Source organism: Oncorhynchus gorbuscha, linkage group LG05 (genome assembly GCF_021184085.1).
Source record: "Oncorhynchus gorbuscha isolate QuinsamMale2020 ecotype Even-year linkage group LG05, OgorEven_v1.0, whole genome shotgun sequence".
Classification (NCBI taxonomy): domain Eukaryota; kingdom Metazoa; phylum Chordata; class Actinopteri; order Salmoniformes; family Salmonidae; genus Oncorhynchus; species Oncorhynchus gorbuscha.
The window spans coordinates 9335448-9352581 of record NC_060177.1 but is presented as its reverse complement, the minus strand read 5'-3'; the positions used below and the strand labels follow the sequence as shown (position 1 = coordinate 9352581).

General features: G+C 44.7%; 2 protein-coding genes and 1 long non-coding RNA gene across 3 annotated transcripts; 1 reads left to right on the top strand and 2 right to left on the bottom strand.

Moving 5' to 3' along the window:
* Positions 1 to 452: 452 nt before the first annotated feature.
* LOC124035502 lies at positions 453 to 1242 on the bottom strand. Its single transcript, XR_006838746.1, has 2 exons — positions 896 to 1242; positions 453 to 817 (listed from the first exon to the last, which is right to left on the bottom strand). It is a non-coding gene; the product is annotated as an uncharacterized LOC124035502 (long non-coding RNA).
* A 432-nt stretch (positions 1243 to 1674) lies between these two features.
* LOC124035501 (ankyrin repeat and SOCS box protein 7-like) lies at positions 1675 to 9559 on the bottom strand. Its single transcript, XM_046348958.1, is given in 7 exon segments — positions 1675 to 1931; positions 4730 to 4795; positions 4798 to 5334; positions 7403 to 7556; positions 7674 to 7778; positions 8246 to 8356; positions 9260 to 9559. Coding segments are annotated over 5 exon segments (984 nt in total). The 5' UTR covers positions 7761 to 7778; positions 8246 to 8356; positions 9260 to 9559; the 3' UTR covers positions 1675 to 1791.
* A 197-nt stretch (positions 9560 to 9756) lies between these two features.
* Positions 9757 to 15050, top strand: LOC124035500 (protein Lines homolog 1-like). The gene is made up of 6 exons (XM_046348957.1): positions 9757 to 10431; positions 10527 to 10616; positions 10858 to 10999; positions 11263 to 11871; positions 12502 to 12685; positions 14294 to 15050. The coding sequence occupies exons 1-6, from the start codon at positions 10075 to 10077 to the stop codon at positions 15006 to 15008; spliced, it is 2097 nt and encodes a 698-aa protein (XP_046204913.1). The 5' UTR covers positions 9757 to 10074; the 3' UTR covers positions 15009 to 15050.
* The last annotated feature ends 2084 nt before the right edge of the window (positions 15051 to 17134 follow it).

Below are 17134 nucleotides of genomic sequence, written 5' to 3'. Positions count from 1 at the left end.
TAGCTGAATTCCTGTAGATTTTTATTTTTTGACCCAAAAGGAAAATCCTGAGGGCTCGCGGCCGCCTGTTGCCGACCCCTGTTTTAAAGTCTCTGCAACAGAATAATGTGCTGTCGAAAAGTATTCAAAGTTAATTAGAAAAGTCTGCGCTTATAATTCAAATCTAAGTTAGGGAGCAGAGTACTGCCGTTTGACCACAGGCCAGATGCAAATTAAACAAAACATTGCATCAGCAAGAGGAAGACCTCTACCACCTCTTTATGTCTGTTCAGAATTACAACGCAGACATCACTTTGAAATGTTGGCCAAAAAACTATGCAAATACTGTCTTTGAAATCATGCAAAAATCTATGTAAACTCCATTCATTAATATCAGTGACAATCAAAGTGATGGGGAAAAAAATCTTAACACAAATGTGAACAAATATGATTTAAAAACAGGGCCATTGACATTTAAACACAAATGCACTTATTTTATTCTTAACCCAATACCCGTTCCATCTCCCACAAAGTAAAAATTATTTTAACTAAATATTTAGTTTCAAAAATACACGTGCGTATCTTCTAAAACTCTTAAGACACGCATACACATAGAAAACCAATACATGGGTCACATCAACAGCACACAATACCATCCAACAAACTCCAAATACATTAAGAATACAAGAGATCATCGCTTAAATAATTCTAGAAAAATATCTGCTGTACATATATGACAATTATTTACATTGTTTTTTTTACGATGTTTATGTCTGTACATGGTAACCATTGCAGACAGACTTCACCGAGCCGTGCTGATGGCTCATCTTGTCAACACCTACTGTAACTGTGGAAAACTCAGGCCGTCCCTCTACTGAAAACCCTCCTTGGTATCACTCACTCATCTTGTCAACACCTACTGTAAATGTGGAAAACTCAGGCCGTCCCTCTACTGAAAACCCTCCTTGGTATCACTCACTCATCTTGTCAACACCTACTGTAAATGTGGAAAACTCAGGCCGTCCCTCCACTGAAAACCCTCCTCGGTATCACTCACTTGTGAATCCTTCAATCAATAACTCAAGTCAAAACGGGTCTACTTTAGCCAACTCAAGCTTGAGTTAACTCAACACTGAGCTTTTGTAATACTTGAATAATTAAGAGGTTTTGATAACCTGATTATTTGAAATGCTGTATCACAAGATTGACCCATTCTGCAACAAGTTTTACACATTAAAAAAAAGAATGTCAGTCTGACAAACCTCTCTCGTGCTCAACTTGCCCAGATTTACCACAGCAAAGAAATGTTGGCGTCTTCATGAAAACTAATAGGAACACTTCATCTCCACAAAAACAATAACTGGCTTGATGTGGACTGACATCTGACATACATTATGGGTAACAAGACAGCAGCGAATCGCCGGTCATCTCATTTCTATCAAAACAAGCTTTATTCCACAACAGGAAGTAGGACTGCACCCCTTCATCAACAATTCATCATGATTGAAACAAAGCCCTACTTGAAACATTGCTCCCTGTTCCCAACCAATTCAGTCGTCCAACCAAAGACGTAATGCTGCTAATGCGGTTCGAAACACGGTGGAGAGAGAAAGATACTCCGTCTCCATCCGGCAACGTGTTTAACTGAGGTTACAAAGTGACCTCTGGAGGTTGTACAGAAACCTGGTCCTGCACCCTCCAGGCTTCAGACAACGGAAGGTAGCACATTGCTTGCATAGTCTGATGAAAGGAGAGAACGACGTTCTCCGTCTGCCTGGTTCGTGTGGTATATAAAAAACAAAACTCTTGTCGTCACACATTGTCAAACTTGTGTTTTAGGTAGTCTTTCATGACCTTGGCAACGGGCAGGTCCTCCAGAAACGTCAAGCTCTGGAGGCCTATGTGATGCCGGATGTTTATCCGACACATGTCCTGCAACGTCCTGGGTTGTCCTGAAAACATACAACACATCTGTTAAAGAGATCAAAGCAGATCGCCCTTTTCCACAACAGGACAGTAAGAACAGATCATTCTACCAATGGTGTGTATGAAATAAAAGGTTGAAGTTAAGCGTGTTTTGATAACTAATCTTGCACAAAAGACTGAGGATGTACAAGGTGAGCAGAAGACTGGACATCCCGCTGTTACAGGAGAGCCCGGGTGAGTCAGACAAGCATGTCTAGTGACAATTTGCTCCTTTCACTTTGATTCATGACGTTTGACTCTGAACCAAACTGAAACAAGCAGCTGGTCAGTAAGCTCCCTCTCACTGTGACTTTAGATTATTCCACACTTCAAATGGGACAATAATGAGCCTTTCAAAACATGTTTCCCAAATGATCAGGCAGCTCAAGGCCAAACACCCTCTTATTGGCAGTTTTAAAATGAATCTATTAGCATCCAGGAAGTTAGCTCTGGAGTGTTATCAGTCTAATGGGGCTAGAGAAACAATTACATCTCTCTCACACAAGGGCAGGATCCAACCTAGCTGGATGGCCTCTCTCCCTGTCACCGCAACCACACTGTCCTCGCCTGTCACCGCAACCACACTGTCCTCGCCTGTCACCGCAACCACACTGTCCTCGCCTGTCACCGCAACCACACTGTCCTCGCCTGTCACCGCAACCACACTGTCCTCGCCTGTCACCGCAACCACACTGTCCTCGCCTGTCACCGCAACCACACTGTCCTCGCCTGTCACCGCAACCACACTGTCCTCGCCTGTCACCGCAACCACACTGTCCTCGCCTGTCACCGCAACCACACTGTCCTCGCCTGTCACCGCAACCACACTGTCCTCGCCTGTCACCGCAACCACACTGTCCTCGCCTGTCACCGCAACCACACTGTCCTCGCCTGTCACCGCAACCACACTGTCCTCGCCTGTCACCGCAACCACACTGTCCTCGCCTGTCACCGCAACCACACTGTCCTCGCCTGTCACCGCAACCACACTGTCCTCGCCTGTCACCGCAACCACACTGTCCTCGCCTGTCACCGCAACCACACTGTCCTCGCCTGTCACCGCAACCACACTGTCCTCGCCTGTCACCGCAACCACACTGTCCTCGCCTGTCACCGCAACCACACTGTCCTCGCCTGTCACCGCAACCACACTGTCCTCGCCTGTCACCGCAACCACACTGTCCTCGCCTGTCACCGCAACCACACTGTCCTCGCCTGTCACCGCAACCACACTGTCCTCGCCTGTCACCGCAACCACACTGTCCTCGCCTGTCACCGCAACCACACTGTCCTCGCCTGTCACCGCAACCACACTGTCCTCGTCTGTCACCGCAACCACACTGTCCTCGTCTGTCACCGCAACCAAACTGTCCTCGTCTGTCACCGCAACCAAACTGTCCTCGTCTCTCCCCGTCACCACAACCATTATGTCCTCTCTGTGTGTCTGCAGTCTCCAGAACTAAGCTGTCCTTTCCTTTCTCCAGGTGAAACTGAACTAAAATGTCAAACCGGTGCGACAGCGCGGCACAGTGGTAGTGCTTTCTCCACTCTTCAACTATAGGCTACCCCTTCATCCACATTGTCTAAATAAAGACAAATCATATGGAAGATGAGTCACACTTCTCCTTTACAACCAAAGGCTTCAAGACAATCATTTATAGACTACAGGTGAAATATCAGTGTTGGTGAACCAACTTCAGCCAAGGTAAGTGTGAAATAATGTTTGGTTGTATTTCAACTTTTAAAAGACATTCTGGTTTCCATTTCATCTCTCTACATCTATCTAGTTGAGATGTCAGTGTTGGCAGCGACAGCCCTGGATGTAGCTAGGGGGCCGACGCTCTGCTCCCCAACCAACCCACCTGAGAAACAACCTACGGGAAACACCATACATCTATGGCATAGTATACAATGAGCTTCATAAGAGCTGGGTGCCATTCATCCTTCAACAAGGCCCTTCTAGCCGCAGCAGATGGGTTCACCCACTGAGGTAGTCAGTGTAATCAATAAGGGGGATATGTGATCTGGCTGATCGTTTGCTATGGTCTGAATGAATAGAGGGGTCTGACTTCACATGGCTGTCAGTCTGAAATAGCACAGCAGGTCTTCGTCCCAAATGGCCACCTCATTCGCTACATAGTGCACTACTTTTGACCAGAACCCTATGGGGAATATACAGTATAGGGTGCCATTTGGGAGCAACCCAGAGCTCTTTGATATCTCCATATCAAAGTTCAGTGAGAAACACAGAGGAATGCAGCAGGGCATTGTGCCTCTCTAAAATTATTTCTGCTTCAGGTAACATCGTGCCCCCCCCCCTCCCCCCAACAGAAGACTGGTCATTATAAAACCATGACAACGCTCCCTGTCCCTATGTTTCTGGAGGTTCTTTTTCTCCTCTCAACTTACAATCTCCCTCCAACACTTCCTGAAACAGACTTGAAGCGTTTCCATCGCCCGGTCCTGTTTTGACTTCATGTTTCTGTTCATGTTCATAGAAAGCCCTCATTTACTTTACTGGTCTGATGTGCACAAATGTTTTTGACAACCAACAACGAATATGTTAAGTTGTATTGATACATTGGCAACTATATTGAACTCATCTTCGAATGTTCATTTTAGGGCGTCATCGTTCTGCCTGTCTGATAAAGCAATCTAGGGGAAACGCTGAGCCCCAGTCAAGCCATGACATTATATTAAAAGCAGTGTTTATATCCACTAGCGATACGGTACTAGTACTACTAACAGCCCAGTGTCCCCAGACGGTGCCCCTCCCAAGACTTACTGGTGACCTCCTGTAGGAAGTCCAGGCAGGGCCGGCTGATGCCCGACATGCTCGACGACACCGCCACGGAGTCTGGCCCTCGTAGTTCCTTGTGTTGGTGTCGGCGCCGTACTTGTAAAGCATCTGAGCACACAGCACGTCGTCTCTTAGTGCCGATAGGTGCAACGGGGTCTGCCCGTCCTCGAGGCGACCCAGGTTAGTGTCCGCACCCCGCTGCAGGAACATACGACAGTAGGAATGATTCCCCTTGATGACGGCGTAGCGCAGCAGGAAGCCATTTTGAATGTCGATGTTGGCGCTGTGGTCCAGCAGGATTCTCACGCAGCTGGAGCGCTCACGGATGATAGCGAGTTGGAGGGGCGTGGTGCCCTTGTCGCTGAGGGGATCCACCTCGGCGCGGAACTCAAGGAGGAGCCGCACGAAAGAGTCGCGGCCATAGTGGGCAGCCACATGCAGCGGCGTCCAGCCATCGTTGCTCTTGGCATTGATGATGTCGCTGCGGAAGTCCGACTCCAGCATGAGGCGGGCGATGCGCGCACGGCCGTGCATGGCGGCATAGTGGAGCGCAGTGAAGCCGCCGATGAAGTCCTTTACTGTGGGGTCAGCTGCGGGGGAGATAGACAGGGGACAAGGGGGGGTGAGGGGAACTGTCTTCTACAGGCTCTTTATTACAACAGAAAATGACACATTCAGTTAAAACACTAACAAATAACAATCAGAGAGAGAGGAGAAACAAGAGGATGGATTATTGAGTGACAGCTGCATAAACATTAAAGGGACAATCTGCAATTACTACATCCATTTCTGAACTTACAAATTAATTGTGTGTTTCCATTGATTTTTGAAGAATACAACTTATGCCTCATGAGCGCAGTTCAACTATCATACCCCATCAGAACCAATAATATAAGCTTGTTTAACTCCAATGTTTGTAAACAAAGTAAATGTAAACAATCGCTACACAGTCTAAAAAAAATGGTTTAAACTATACTTTGATATGACGGATGGTCAGTCCTTGCATCCATTGCTCTGTCTATGAATTTGAGGGTGGTTTCAGTTCAACAGTCCCACCTCTCAGCTTTTTACCAAAACAGGAGCGGGGATTCCACTGTGTTATTATTTCATCTGCTGATTGCCACTTTAAAGTCTGCTGTGGTGTGAAAGGAAAGAGTGGGCAGGCAGATGCTGGAGCATTAGAACAATTAGCATCAGTGAGACATTAGAGTGTGAAAGCGGGGTCAGAGGTTAAAGTCCTGCTATTTCAATTAGCCAAGGCCGAGAGTGCAGGTAATGACCACGTCAGTGTCTGCTAGGGCCTAGGCTAAATCCAGAGGGGAATTTTCCATTCAAACAGCCTTGTTAAAAATGTCTGGCTCCCCTCTTATCCAACATAAATCCATTAGGTAGGCTGTTTGACTGAACAGCAAAGAGATTATTTTTAGCGTATCGTTAAATTATTTTAGACAATTAAGTCAAGGGTAACAAAATACTCTCTTGCTTTGTTGGTTATGCATACATTTCAGTCTCAATTTTTCTGCGCATAATACAAAATAAACCCTTGACTCGTCCAATGAGCTCTTCAGAGAAAACAGTTACTGAGAGACTTGGTCTACAGCGCCCTCTGGACTAGATGTAATGATCACTGCATCTACATGATTTGGAATCTAAATCTGTACACATTTTAATAGCGTTAAATAAAAACAATAATGACTGCAACACTATTCCATCATAATTTCACAAAATGAACATGATTTTCACTCTGCTCAGAAGCATAATGTTAAACTGCTATAGGGTAAAGTTTCCTCTAGGTACAGATCTAGGATGAGCTTCCCCCTCCCCAGTCCTAACCTTAACCATTAGTGGGGAAAATGTCAAACCGAACCAAGATCAGCATCTAGGGTCAACTTCACCCTACAGCCTATATACCATGTTAGAATGAGCTGGGAGTGAAGCTGTGGAGAAGATAAAGTGCTGCCATTTCCAGAATGGTTATATACTGCCATCTATAGACCAACAATTCAAAGGTGGAGTTTGATTCAGGTTGCACTGTCATGGTGCACCAATATGAAATATATCTCAAACAAACAGCACATGTGAAAGGATAATCATTATGAACAAATATGTGATTAGATGACTGATATAAAGCCACTGAATGGATGCATGTAGCATCATATGGCAGACCCTTGATGTGCGACAACCATTTCCTCTGCTAGTCTCCTTTTCTTTGTGAACATGGATTCTGACAACCATTTCCTCTGCTAGTCTCCTTTTCTTTGTGAACATGGATTCTGACAAATCCCTTCACCAACCTTGTCACCAGGCCAATTGTGAAAAGTATTTCCCTAGCACCCATCTCTACTGACAATTCACCTCCATTGGTTTCAATTTAGCCGTGACTATAACCGTGGGGGCTTTTTGAGCTCTGCCAAGGAAAAAGAACGAAGGCGGAACACTGCCTTCAACGTGTGACAACAGCACAGGAGGCTGCTAAAGGGGGGACAACTCATAAAAATAAATAATGGCTGGAACGGAGCAAATGGAATCCAACACATGGAAACCATGTGTATGATACAATTCCACTGACTCCACTCCAGCCATTAGTAGGAGCCCGTCCTATCCAATTAAGGTGCGCCCAACCTCCTGTGGACCAAAACCCCAGACCCCCGTATTCACCTCCGTGCTCCAGGAAGACCCGGACACATCTCTCCTTCCCCTTGGCAGCGGAGAAGTGGAGCAGGGTCCACCCGTTGGCATCACGGATCTTCGGAGAGTAGCCTTGCTCCAGCATCTTCCTGACAGTGTACACATCCCCCGCTGCCACTGCAGCCTGGAGCAAAGACAGTACAAACCAAGAGCATTAGCATTCATCTTTAGCATAAGCAGTCATTTACCAGTGGGAAATGCTAACAGTAGAGTAGGCCGTCTTGGTATTAAGTGTCTTTGCCTGTATCTGCAGCTCCTCTTGAAGCTCGGGGTTCCTTCTACAGTGATGGTTCAGCATCCTGTTACATCTCGTAAGGGGAGGGGTCATCCACACCTAGTCCTCTATCTGGAGAGTTGAGACAGTAAACACATAAGCTGCATCACTTAATTTGGGTTATTAGTCAAAAATAGCTAGGCCTTCGTTTTGATAACAGTACATCGTCATGGATACATTTGTGTTATTGGTATAAATCAGCTGACTATACATTAGCAGGTTTTCTAAATCCAACTGTTTCCGCTGGGATCAAAAGCCGTTGCACATTCTAGTTCTAGCACATCTCATTCAACGAACCAAGTGCTTGAGGGGTGCTCGGGTGGAATAGAGGAAATCTGTTAGACAACTGGGGGCCCCCACTGCACTACACCACAGTGGTCACCAGCTCCGGTGATCAGTTGAAACAGGTAGGCTATTTGATGCTTGGCAGGAACCAGAGTTGGTGACCACCGCAGCACTACTTTTAGGTGCGCAGAACACTTGTATACTTTATGGACCCTATGGTATTCCATACTGAACAGCAGCAGATAGATGTTCACCTTTTGTCAAGCTTGATTATGTAGTTAAGACAATTTTCATGTGTCTCTTGCGCAACAGTACGACAGACAGATAAGAACTCCACTCAAATGGATTGTGGGTTAGCACAGACTCTGAAAAAAAAACAAAGACAATTTAATGAGTATTCACATTCAGTTTATATTACCCAATAGAAGGCATTAAAAAGCATACTGCATTGACAATCATAACATTATGACAGCAACTGAGAAATGGGAATAGCTAAACATTTCACATAAATGTAATGTTAGCTATACCTGCAGCTAGCTTCTATCCAAATGGGATGGCGGTATGATAGCTATAACTACCTAGATAACGTTCAATGTAAAAACAAGCAAGCTAGTAGGCTAATTGCTTACAATACGATACAAACAAAAGCTAACTAGTAGTGGTTAGCTAGCTTACTTGCTAACAGTTAGATTGCTACCTGTATTGGAAGGTCGGCTGCTGCCTTTCGTCTTCCAAATTAGGGCAATGTTGTAGCTATAGCGGTGTTCTTTAAAGCTAGACTAGACAATGCATTTCAGACAAAGTTTAATTAAAAATAATCCACAGCAACCTAGTTATCCAAGTAGCCATTGGCCAGCTAATAGTTGGCTAACTATGTACTCAAACAATGGAAATGTTAGCTAACGTTAGCTAGCTAGTACTGCGACCCCAACTTGTTCCACTCCTTTCTGACTTATTTTAATTATATATCTACATGCCCATAAACTACGGCATGATACTACGGTACACTGCGCTGATATATTGCTATATATACACACAATTCCCTTTTAAGGAATAAATTAATCGATCAACTACTGCTGGTTAGCAATTAGCCTAAATCGTTACCCAGTTTTTCAAGCTACTAGGAATGCATTGGATTTCAGAGTTTTAAAACATTTGTAACAATTTAATAGCTATGTGAACATGTGCACGACTCGAGAAGGCAACCATACTTCAACTACACAAGGTAGGTGTTAGCTAGCTTTGATGAATTAATGCATTATTCTTACTTAAAATAAGAAGCTAGCAGGCTTGCTAGCCATTCTCCACCGATGCGAACCCCCAATTTCAACGGGCTTGTTTTAGCCAATCAGGCACAAGGAGCGAGGAATTTGAGCTGTCAAATCAGCATCCTTCTGCAAAACTTTATGAACTCCAGTCTGTTTAGCTCGATTTTTAACAAAGTAGGCCAACGGTTTCTATGGCTATAATTCTTCTCATTGTTAACACAATAGAATGAGTGAACTCCTTCCCAATTTTCTGCTAAATGTTATCGCACGCTGTACTTCCGTGTTCAGTCACGTGGTGCACTGTCTGTTCACAACACAGCCAGAACCTAAAATTAAGATAATACTTTAAAAAATAAAATTACAAATTGATATTTTAAATACAATATAGACTAAATTGGTCATTTTCGGTCCAGAAAGGTTAGGATGGACGACAACATTTAAAGTGTTTTAACTGTACATTATACATTGCACTACAAGTCACAGCATGCAACGCAAACCAAACAGGAAGAGATGTTAACAATTATTGTTTCGAGATGGTCGGCGCAAAGTCGAAAAATGCTTATCTTTCAAAAGATAAATTAATTGCGGCGATATATCATTTTAATATTCAGTGTTGCGCTATACAAACGTGTACAGAAAACATGTATAATACCATCCTTGCAATTTACTTTATGCACGCTTAGTAAAGTGTAGAATGTGGTTCGCGTGGCAGAAATCTAATCAAAATCCGAAAAACTCTGTGCTACTTTTTCTTTTTTCAGATTGACCACTGCCAAGACCCCCGTGATCATTGAAAACCCAAACGCTGTGTCAACATGAATGAACAATTTCATGTCCTAAATGATGCTTACAGAAGTTTATTGTCGAGAACATCACCCAGCAAAATGAGTAGCCATGAGTTGGCATCCTCCATGTTCACATGTGTATGTGAACTGACTCTTGATGCCAGTGATGGTTATCATTCTCAGCATCGGGACCAGTCCAGAGATCTCCTAACGTCCTCCAAATATTCTCCAAACCCAAATGGAACTGAACTGGCTTGTCTTGTGTTGACTCTGGTGGAGAAAATAAGCTCCAAGCTGACATCTCAACAACTGTCTCAAGAAACCAGCCTTTACTTCAAAGATGTTTCTACAGTATTATTCCAGCATATGGATTTTATGTCCAAACTTGTGAGTTTGGTTTCCTGCATATAATTGGATAATATATTTGTATTGTGCTTTGGGTTTGTTTATAGTAATAACATGTTTGTTTCCACCTCCCACAGGTTCACCTTGCATGCTGCAAGGACAGGTTGCTGTCTCATCTAGCTGCAAAGAGTGTATCCTCCTATGTTATTTTTGAGCTGCGTTGCTTTGTGAGTTTTCTGATTGCTCTCATATCTTGTGTGATTTATGACTATATTGTATTGCATAGTCAAGTAAGTTATATTGAATACTAGTCAAGTAACTCTTGGAGTTCTGTGTGCATCAGACAGTCTCACATTAGAGAACCCAAATCTGTCACCTGATACTGTAAAATCCTATTCACACACAGGCCTACCAGGATGTATTTAAGCAGATTCTTACATTCAGTTCTCTCTTTTGTTTTTGGACTAGAATACAGTCAACCAGATTTGGGAATGGAAGTGCTTGCAAGTGCTCCAGAACCCTTGCTCTGGCAACGAACTGGAAGCATGCACATGGTCGCTTACCACTGTCCTGAAAGCAGTTCTAAAAGAAACATCAGCATATCAACCTGGTATTGAAACACAATTCATCCATCAATTGTACCAACATGTGTCTTTTATTTGACTCCAAATAAGTTCCACTTGGTGCCAAATCCTATGTATTTACCATGTATTTACGTGGTAGTTAGGCCACATAGGCTGGAATAGTGTAACTACAGTGTGGCTGTGAGTGTTGACATTGTAATTGTATTCTACCTACCTATGCATCTTCCATGTCAATACAATGTACATTGGTTTTAGCCACAGTGGGTCCTTCTCTTTCTTTTCCCCTCAGGGACTGTGGAGAAACTTCTTGCCACATTCGACACAGCTCTCACTGCTGCTTACTCCCAGCTTGTCCCTGTAGAGAGTCTGGGCCATGGGAACTCTGCGTCATACCCCAGTAGTAACACGGCAGACTGGGCTACAACTCTGACTAACCTCCTAGACTTACTGGAAGTGCTCACTGCAGCCAGGTTCAAACTAAGCACCACCAGTGTCTGTTTCACCAGCTCAAGGCTCTCCCTCGTACAGGCATCGGCGCTACTGCGGATAGTCGACTCTCATGTCCACTACTTTGTGAAGAAGCAAGTGCTTCTGCTTTTAAAGAGGATTCTCCTTCAGAAGGCAGGCGAGGACATGGGTTTTGGCGAGGCGTCCTCCCTAACGCATGGAGATGATCACATGACCAGTGACATTCTTACACTAGCTGATGATGTGTTGCAGGCAGTGCACACTGATTGGTTACAGTGTGTTCCAGTGGAGTCGGCGGCCATTTTCTTTGGAGGGACAGGCCAATCGTGTGGCGGGAGCAGTGATGCGTTCGATCATGTGATGCTGAGGGCTGTTAGTTTAGTTGTGCTCAAGTCACTGGAATACAAAATCCAATCCGCTGGTGGGAAAGGTAATATAGGACTATTTGTAAATGTTATTAACCATATCTACGCTAGGCACAATGTTTATTCTACCTTAAAGGTAGACTCAGCGAAATGATGTTGCCACGAGCAGCACCGCAGATATTGAGAAGAGAGACATGCAATAATTCTCTCTCACACAGTCATACACAGTATCTGTGCATGTGCATGTGTTCGCTTTGCTCTGTTTGAGCGTGGTAGCCACAGTACCAAAACAGCGATGTTGAGCCTCGTGGAAGTTGTTGCAGGAATTGACCCACTATGCTGTTTACTTTCTGCATCTGTCATATCGCTGAGTCCAACTTTAACATGACTAGTTTCTAAAGCTCAAATAATCAGAAGGAGAAAAACATCATGATGACAGGAACGATAATTCAGACCGATATATGCAATAGGGGGCAATGTTTCCCAACACATAACACACAAGAACAGTATTTCACTAAGTATTGTCTCTTTCAAGGGAAAAGTTCCTCAGGACCCCTAACCTCAGGTCTAGAATCAGATTACCCTACCCAGATCCAAACCTTAACCATTATGGCTGTGAAAATATCTGATCTGGAATCAGTGGGTAGAGGCAACTTCTACCCACTCTGACCATTCACTTGTCTCTGGTCCCACAGGTGTATGTAATACCATAGGCATCCATGGCTATTTAAGTGCGTTGCTGCTGTTCCTGAGGCAGCGTGGGGTCCAGCTGAAGCAGGGATCTCACCCCTGCTGCTGGGTGTCCTTGGTGTTTGGAGAGCAGGACGACGACATGATGGAAGCAGCAAAGGCTTTACTCCTACTATACCTCCATCAGAGGTACCATACAACCTAATTACATACCTTCATTATGTTTTTTATTTCACCTTTATTTAACCAGGTAGGCCAGTTGAGAACAAGTTCTCATTTACAACTGTGACCTGACCAAGAAAAAGCAAAGCAGTGCGACAAAAAACAACACAGAGTTACACATAAACAAACGAATAGTCAAAAACACAATAAAATAACAAATACAATAAATATGCCAAAGTAGTGAAGTAACACTGGAGTGATAGATGTGCAGATGATGATGTGCAAGTAGAAATGCTGGTGTGAAAAAGAGCAAAAAAAGTATATAAAAACATTATGGGGATGAGGTAGGTAGTTGGATGGGCTATTTACAGATGGGCTGTATACAGCTGCAGTGATCGGTAAGCTGCTCAGATAGCTGATACTTAAAGTTAGTGAGGGAAATATAAGTCTCCAGCTTCAGCGATTTTTGCAATTCGTTCCAGTCGTTGGCAGCAGAGAACTGAAAGGAAAGGCGGCCAAAGGAGGTGTTGGCTTTGGTGATGACCAGTGAGATATACCTGCTGGAGCACGTGCTACGGTTGGGTGTTATGGTGACCAGTGAGCTGAGATAAGGCGGAGCTTTACCTAGCAAAGACGTATTGATGACCTGGAGCCAGTGGGTCTGGCAACGAATATGTAGCGAGGGTCAGCCAACGAGAGCATACAGGTCGCAGTGGTGGGTGGTATATGGGGCTTTGGTGACAAAACTGATGGCATCGCTGATGTCGAGGATCGGTAGTATAGTCAGTTCTACAAGGGTATGTTTGGAAGTGTGAGTGAAGTAGGATTTGTTGCAAAATAGGAAGCCGATTCTAGATTTCATTTTGGATTGGAGGTGTTTGAAATGAGTCTGGAAGGAGAGTTTACAGTCTAGCAAGACACCTAGGTATTTGTAGTAGTCCACATATTCTAAGTCAGAACCGTTCAGAGTAGTGATGCTAGTCGGGTGGGCCGGTGTGGGCAGTGATTGGTTGAATAGCATGCATTTAGTTTTACTAGCGTTTTCAGAGCGGTTGAAGGCCACAGAATGAGTGTTGTATGGCATTGAAGCTCGTTTGGAGGTTTGTTAACACAGTGTCCAAGGAAGGGCCAGATGTATACAGAATGGTGTCATCTGCGTAGAGGTGGATTAAGGAATCACCCCCGCAAGAGCGACATCGTTGATATATACAGTGAAAAGAGTCGGCCCAAGAATTGAACCCCGTGGTACCCCCAAAGAGACTACCAGAGGTCCGGACAACATGGCTGAACAGTAAGAGTAGAATGGCTGGTTTATAATACTGAAACACTGGCTGATGGCCAAAAGGCAGTATTTCTATGTGGCTTTCTTTTACATGAATTCTGAATTGCAGTTTTGTCAGTGGTTGGTTTGATTCTGCTTATGAAAATCTGACATTTTGATATCTCTTATCTAAGCTCAGTCACCCACATAAAGGAGTAGGTTGAGAACCTGATTGGACCAATTTCCCAGACACTGGACTAAAAACAATGCTCAATGCAGATGCTGGCAAATCCAGGATTAGTCTTATTTTGTGTCCGGGAAACAAGCCTATTATGTCCTTAAGATGTCTGACTCTTCTGTCTGCCTTCCTACAGAGTGTCCTCTGACCTGGAAGCTGATGCTGTGTGTGTTGTCGGCGGCAACCCCCACTGTCACTTTCTCTTCCTCCTCCGTAACATCTCCTTCGACCACAGCATTCTCCTCGATTTCCTCATCTCAACGGAAACCTGCTTCCTCGAGTACTTTGTCCGTTACCTAAAACACCTCCAGGACGACTGGGAAGGCTTCCAAACGGTCTGTCAGAAGATAGATGGGTCGGACCGGTGTAAACTGAGCTGGAAGATTAGCCAGAAAGACTATCAACTATTGGACAACCTGAGAGAGGAACTCCAGCAGTCGTTGTGTGCCTCTCGTGGAAGAGTGTCTACTTCCAGCCATTCTGGAGGATCAGTTACCATCGTGGACCCAGAGCCAGCTTCCTGTCTGCAGCCCAGCTTGTGTCTGCCTTCAGGGAGTGCAACTGCCCTGGCCTCTACTCCCCCTCTCCGTCTGGTGGACTACGGCAGCTCAGAGGAGTCTGAGACTGAGGACGGTGACCTCCCATCAGGCCTTACACAGGATAGGCTACACAGCGACTCTGTGGTTCACACACACAACAGCCACTCTTTTGATAGGACTGTTATGTGTCTGACAGAGCTCAGAGTGGTGGTGACTAGACTGCAGAGGAGGAGTCTGTTCCCTTACAATGCCACCTCGCTCTTGAAACTGCTGACACAGATTGAAGCGAAGACATGTTGTCCGCAGCGTTGACCTCCGTAATGATGTAATAAATGTTACAAGGTGGTAAATGCATTTGGTCTCATTTGTAATATTTTGAGTGTTGTAAAATTCCTATAACTTTACCAAAATTCCCAGTTTGACAGAAATACATTTGCTTTTGGAAGATTCCTGGAATCAGGATGGAATAACAGCGGCTTCTAGATTTCTTTAATGTATATTTTAATACTTTAAACATTTTCATGGCATCCTATTTGTGAATGGATGCTCTTTTTGGGGACCTTGTGGTTGGATAACTTAAGGTAAGCATTGTTTATGAAGGGATGGTTATGATGACCACTTCCTTTCATTTCCAACTACATTTGAATCATAAAGACGTTCCAAAAGCAACACATCCTGTTTGCATGACCATCGTAAGTAAACACACGCCTTTTTCAACTATATGTTTTGTTTTGGTTCCCTCCCTTCGGTCCATCCAAACATCACTATTTTTCCCACCTGTCTCTGTTGATCTCCTTACTTCTGTTTTCACCTCGTTCTATGTTTTACTAGAGGGACTATTGTGTGGAGGAGTAGCTCCTATTCTCCTGTCTGCGTTATCTGGAGAACAATGCAAAACAATCCACAGATTATCACCTGAGGGCACCTCTGACTGCAGGTAGCGGGGTCTCTCTCTATCTCTCTGTGTGTCTCTCTCTATCTCTGTGTGTCTGTCTATATCTCTGTGTGTCTCTCTATCTCTCTGTGTGTCTGTCTATCTCTCTGTGTGTCTGTCTATCTCTCTGTGTGTCTCTCTATCTCTCTGTGTGTCTGTCTATCTCTCTGTGTGTCTGTCTATATCTCTGTGTGTCTCTCTATCTCTCTGTGTGTCTGTCTATCTCTCTGTGTGTCTGTCTATCTCTCTGTGTGTCTCTCTATCTCTCTGTGTGTCTCTCTATCTCTCTGTGTGTCTCTCTATCTCTCTGTGTGTCTGTCTATATCTCTGTGTGTGTGTGTTCAGGTGTGTGCCTCTCTCTCTATCTCTCTGTGTGTCTGTCTATATCTGTGTGTGTGTGTGTTCAGGTGTGTGCCTCTCTCTCTATCTCTCTGTGTGTCTGTCTATCTCTGTGTGTGTGTGTTCAGGTGTGTGCCTCTCTCTCTATCTCTCTGTGTGTCTGTCTATCTCTCTGTGTGTCTCTCTATCTCTCTGTGTGTCTGTCTATCTCTCTGTGTGTCTGTCTATCTCTCTGTGTGTCTGTCTATCTCTCTGTGTGTCTGTCTATCTCTCTGTGTCTGTCTATATCTCTCTCTCTATCTCTCTGTGTGTCTGTCTATCTCTCTGTGTGTCTGTCTATCTCTCTGTGTGTCTCTCTATCTCTGTGTGTCTGTCTATCTCTCTGTGTGTCTCTCTATCTCTCTGTGTGTCTGTCTATATCTCTGTGTGTGTGTGTTCTGTGTGTCTCTCTATCTCTCTGTGTGTCTGTCTATATCTCTGTGTGTGTGTGTTCTGTGTGCCTCTCTCTCTATCTCTCTGTGTGTCTGTCTATATCTCTGTGTGTGTGTGTTCAGGTGTGTGCCTCTCTCTCTATCTCTCTGTGTGTCTGTCTATATCTCTGTGTGTGTGTGTTCAGGTGTGTGCTTCTCTCTCTATCTCTCTGTTCGTGTGTCTGTCCGTCTCATCTCTCTGTTCGTGTGTCTGTCTGTTTATCTCTCTGTGTGTGTCTGTCTGTTTATCTCTGTGTGTGTGTGTCTGTCTGTTTATCTCTCTCTGTGTGTGTATTGCATCGTAACACTTCTCCATTATCGTCCCTCTACGACAACGTACCTGGAGGGGAAGGAAAAAACTCCTGTCCAATTGTGCCGGAGCTGGGTGTGACCCTTTAAAGAATGTCAAACAAAGACAGGGAGAGGTAGCGAGGGAGAGAGAGCGAGGGAGAGAGAGCGAGGGAGAGAGAGTGAGGGAGAGAGAGCGAGGGAGAGAGCCTGCCTACTGAATGGAGGGTTGGTCACGCCTGTTTGTTTCCCACAGTCAACATTACATCTACAGCTCTAGTGAGGACAGGACCTACCTTACCTGGTTTCCCTACTGAGGGTGAGGACAGGACCTATCTTACCTGGTTTCCCTTCTGAGGGTGAGGACAGGACCTACCTTACCTGGTTTCCCTTCTGAGGGTGAGGAC

Bases quoted from the DNA above. Each gene is read 5' to 3' on its own strand.
- LOC124035500 (XM_046348957.1), top strand. From the start codon at position 10,075: ATGAATGAACAATTTCATGTCCTAAATGATGCTTACAGAAGTTTATTG. The intron at 10,432-10,526 runs GTGAGTTTGGTT...CACCTCCCACAG, and splicing joins TGGATTTTATGTCCAAACTT to GTTCACCTTGCATGCTGCAA. The intron at 10,617-10,857 runs GTGAGTTTTCTG...TTTTTGGACTAG, and splicing joins TTTTTGAGCTGCGTTGCTTT to AATACAGTCAACCAGATTTG.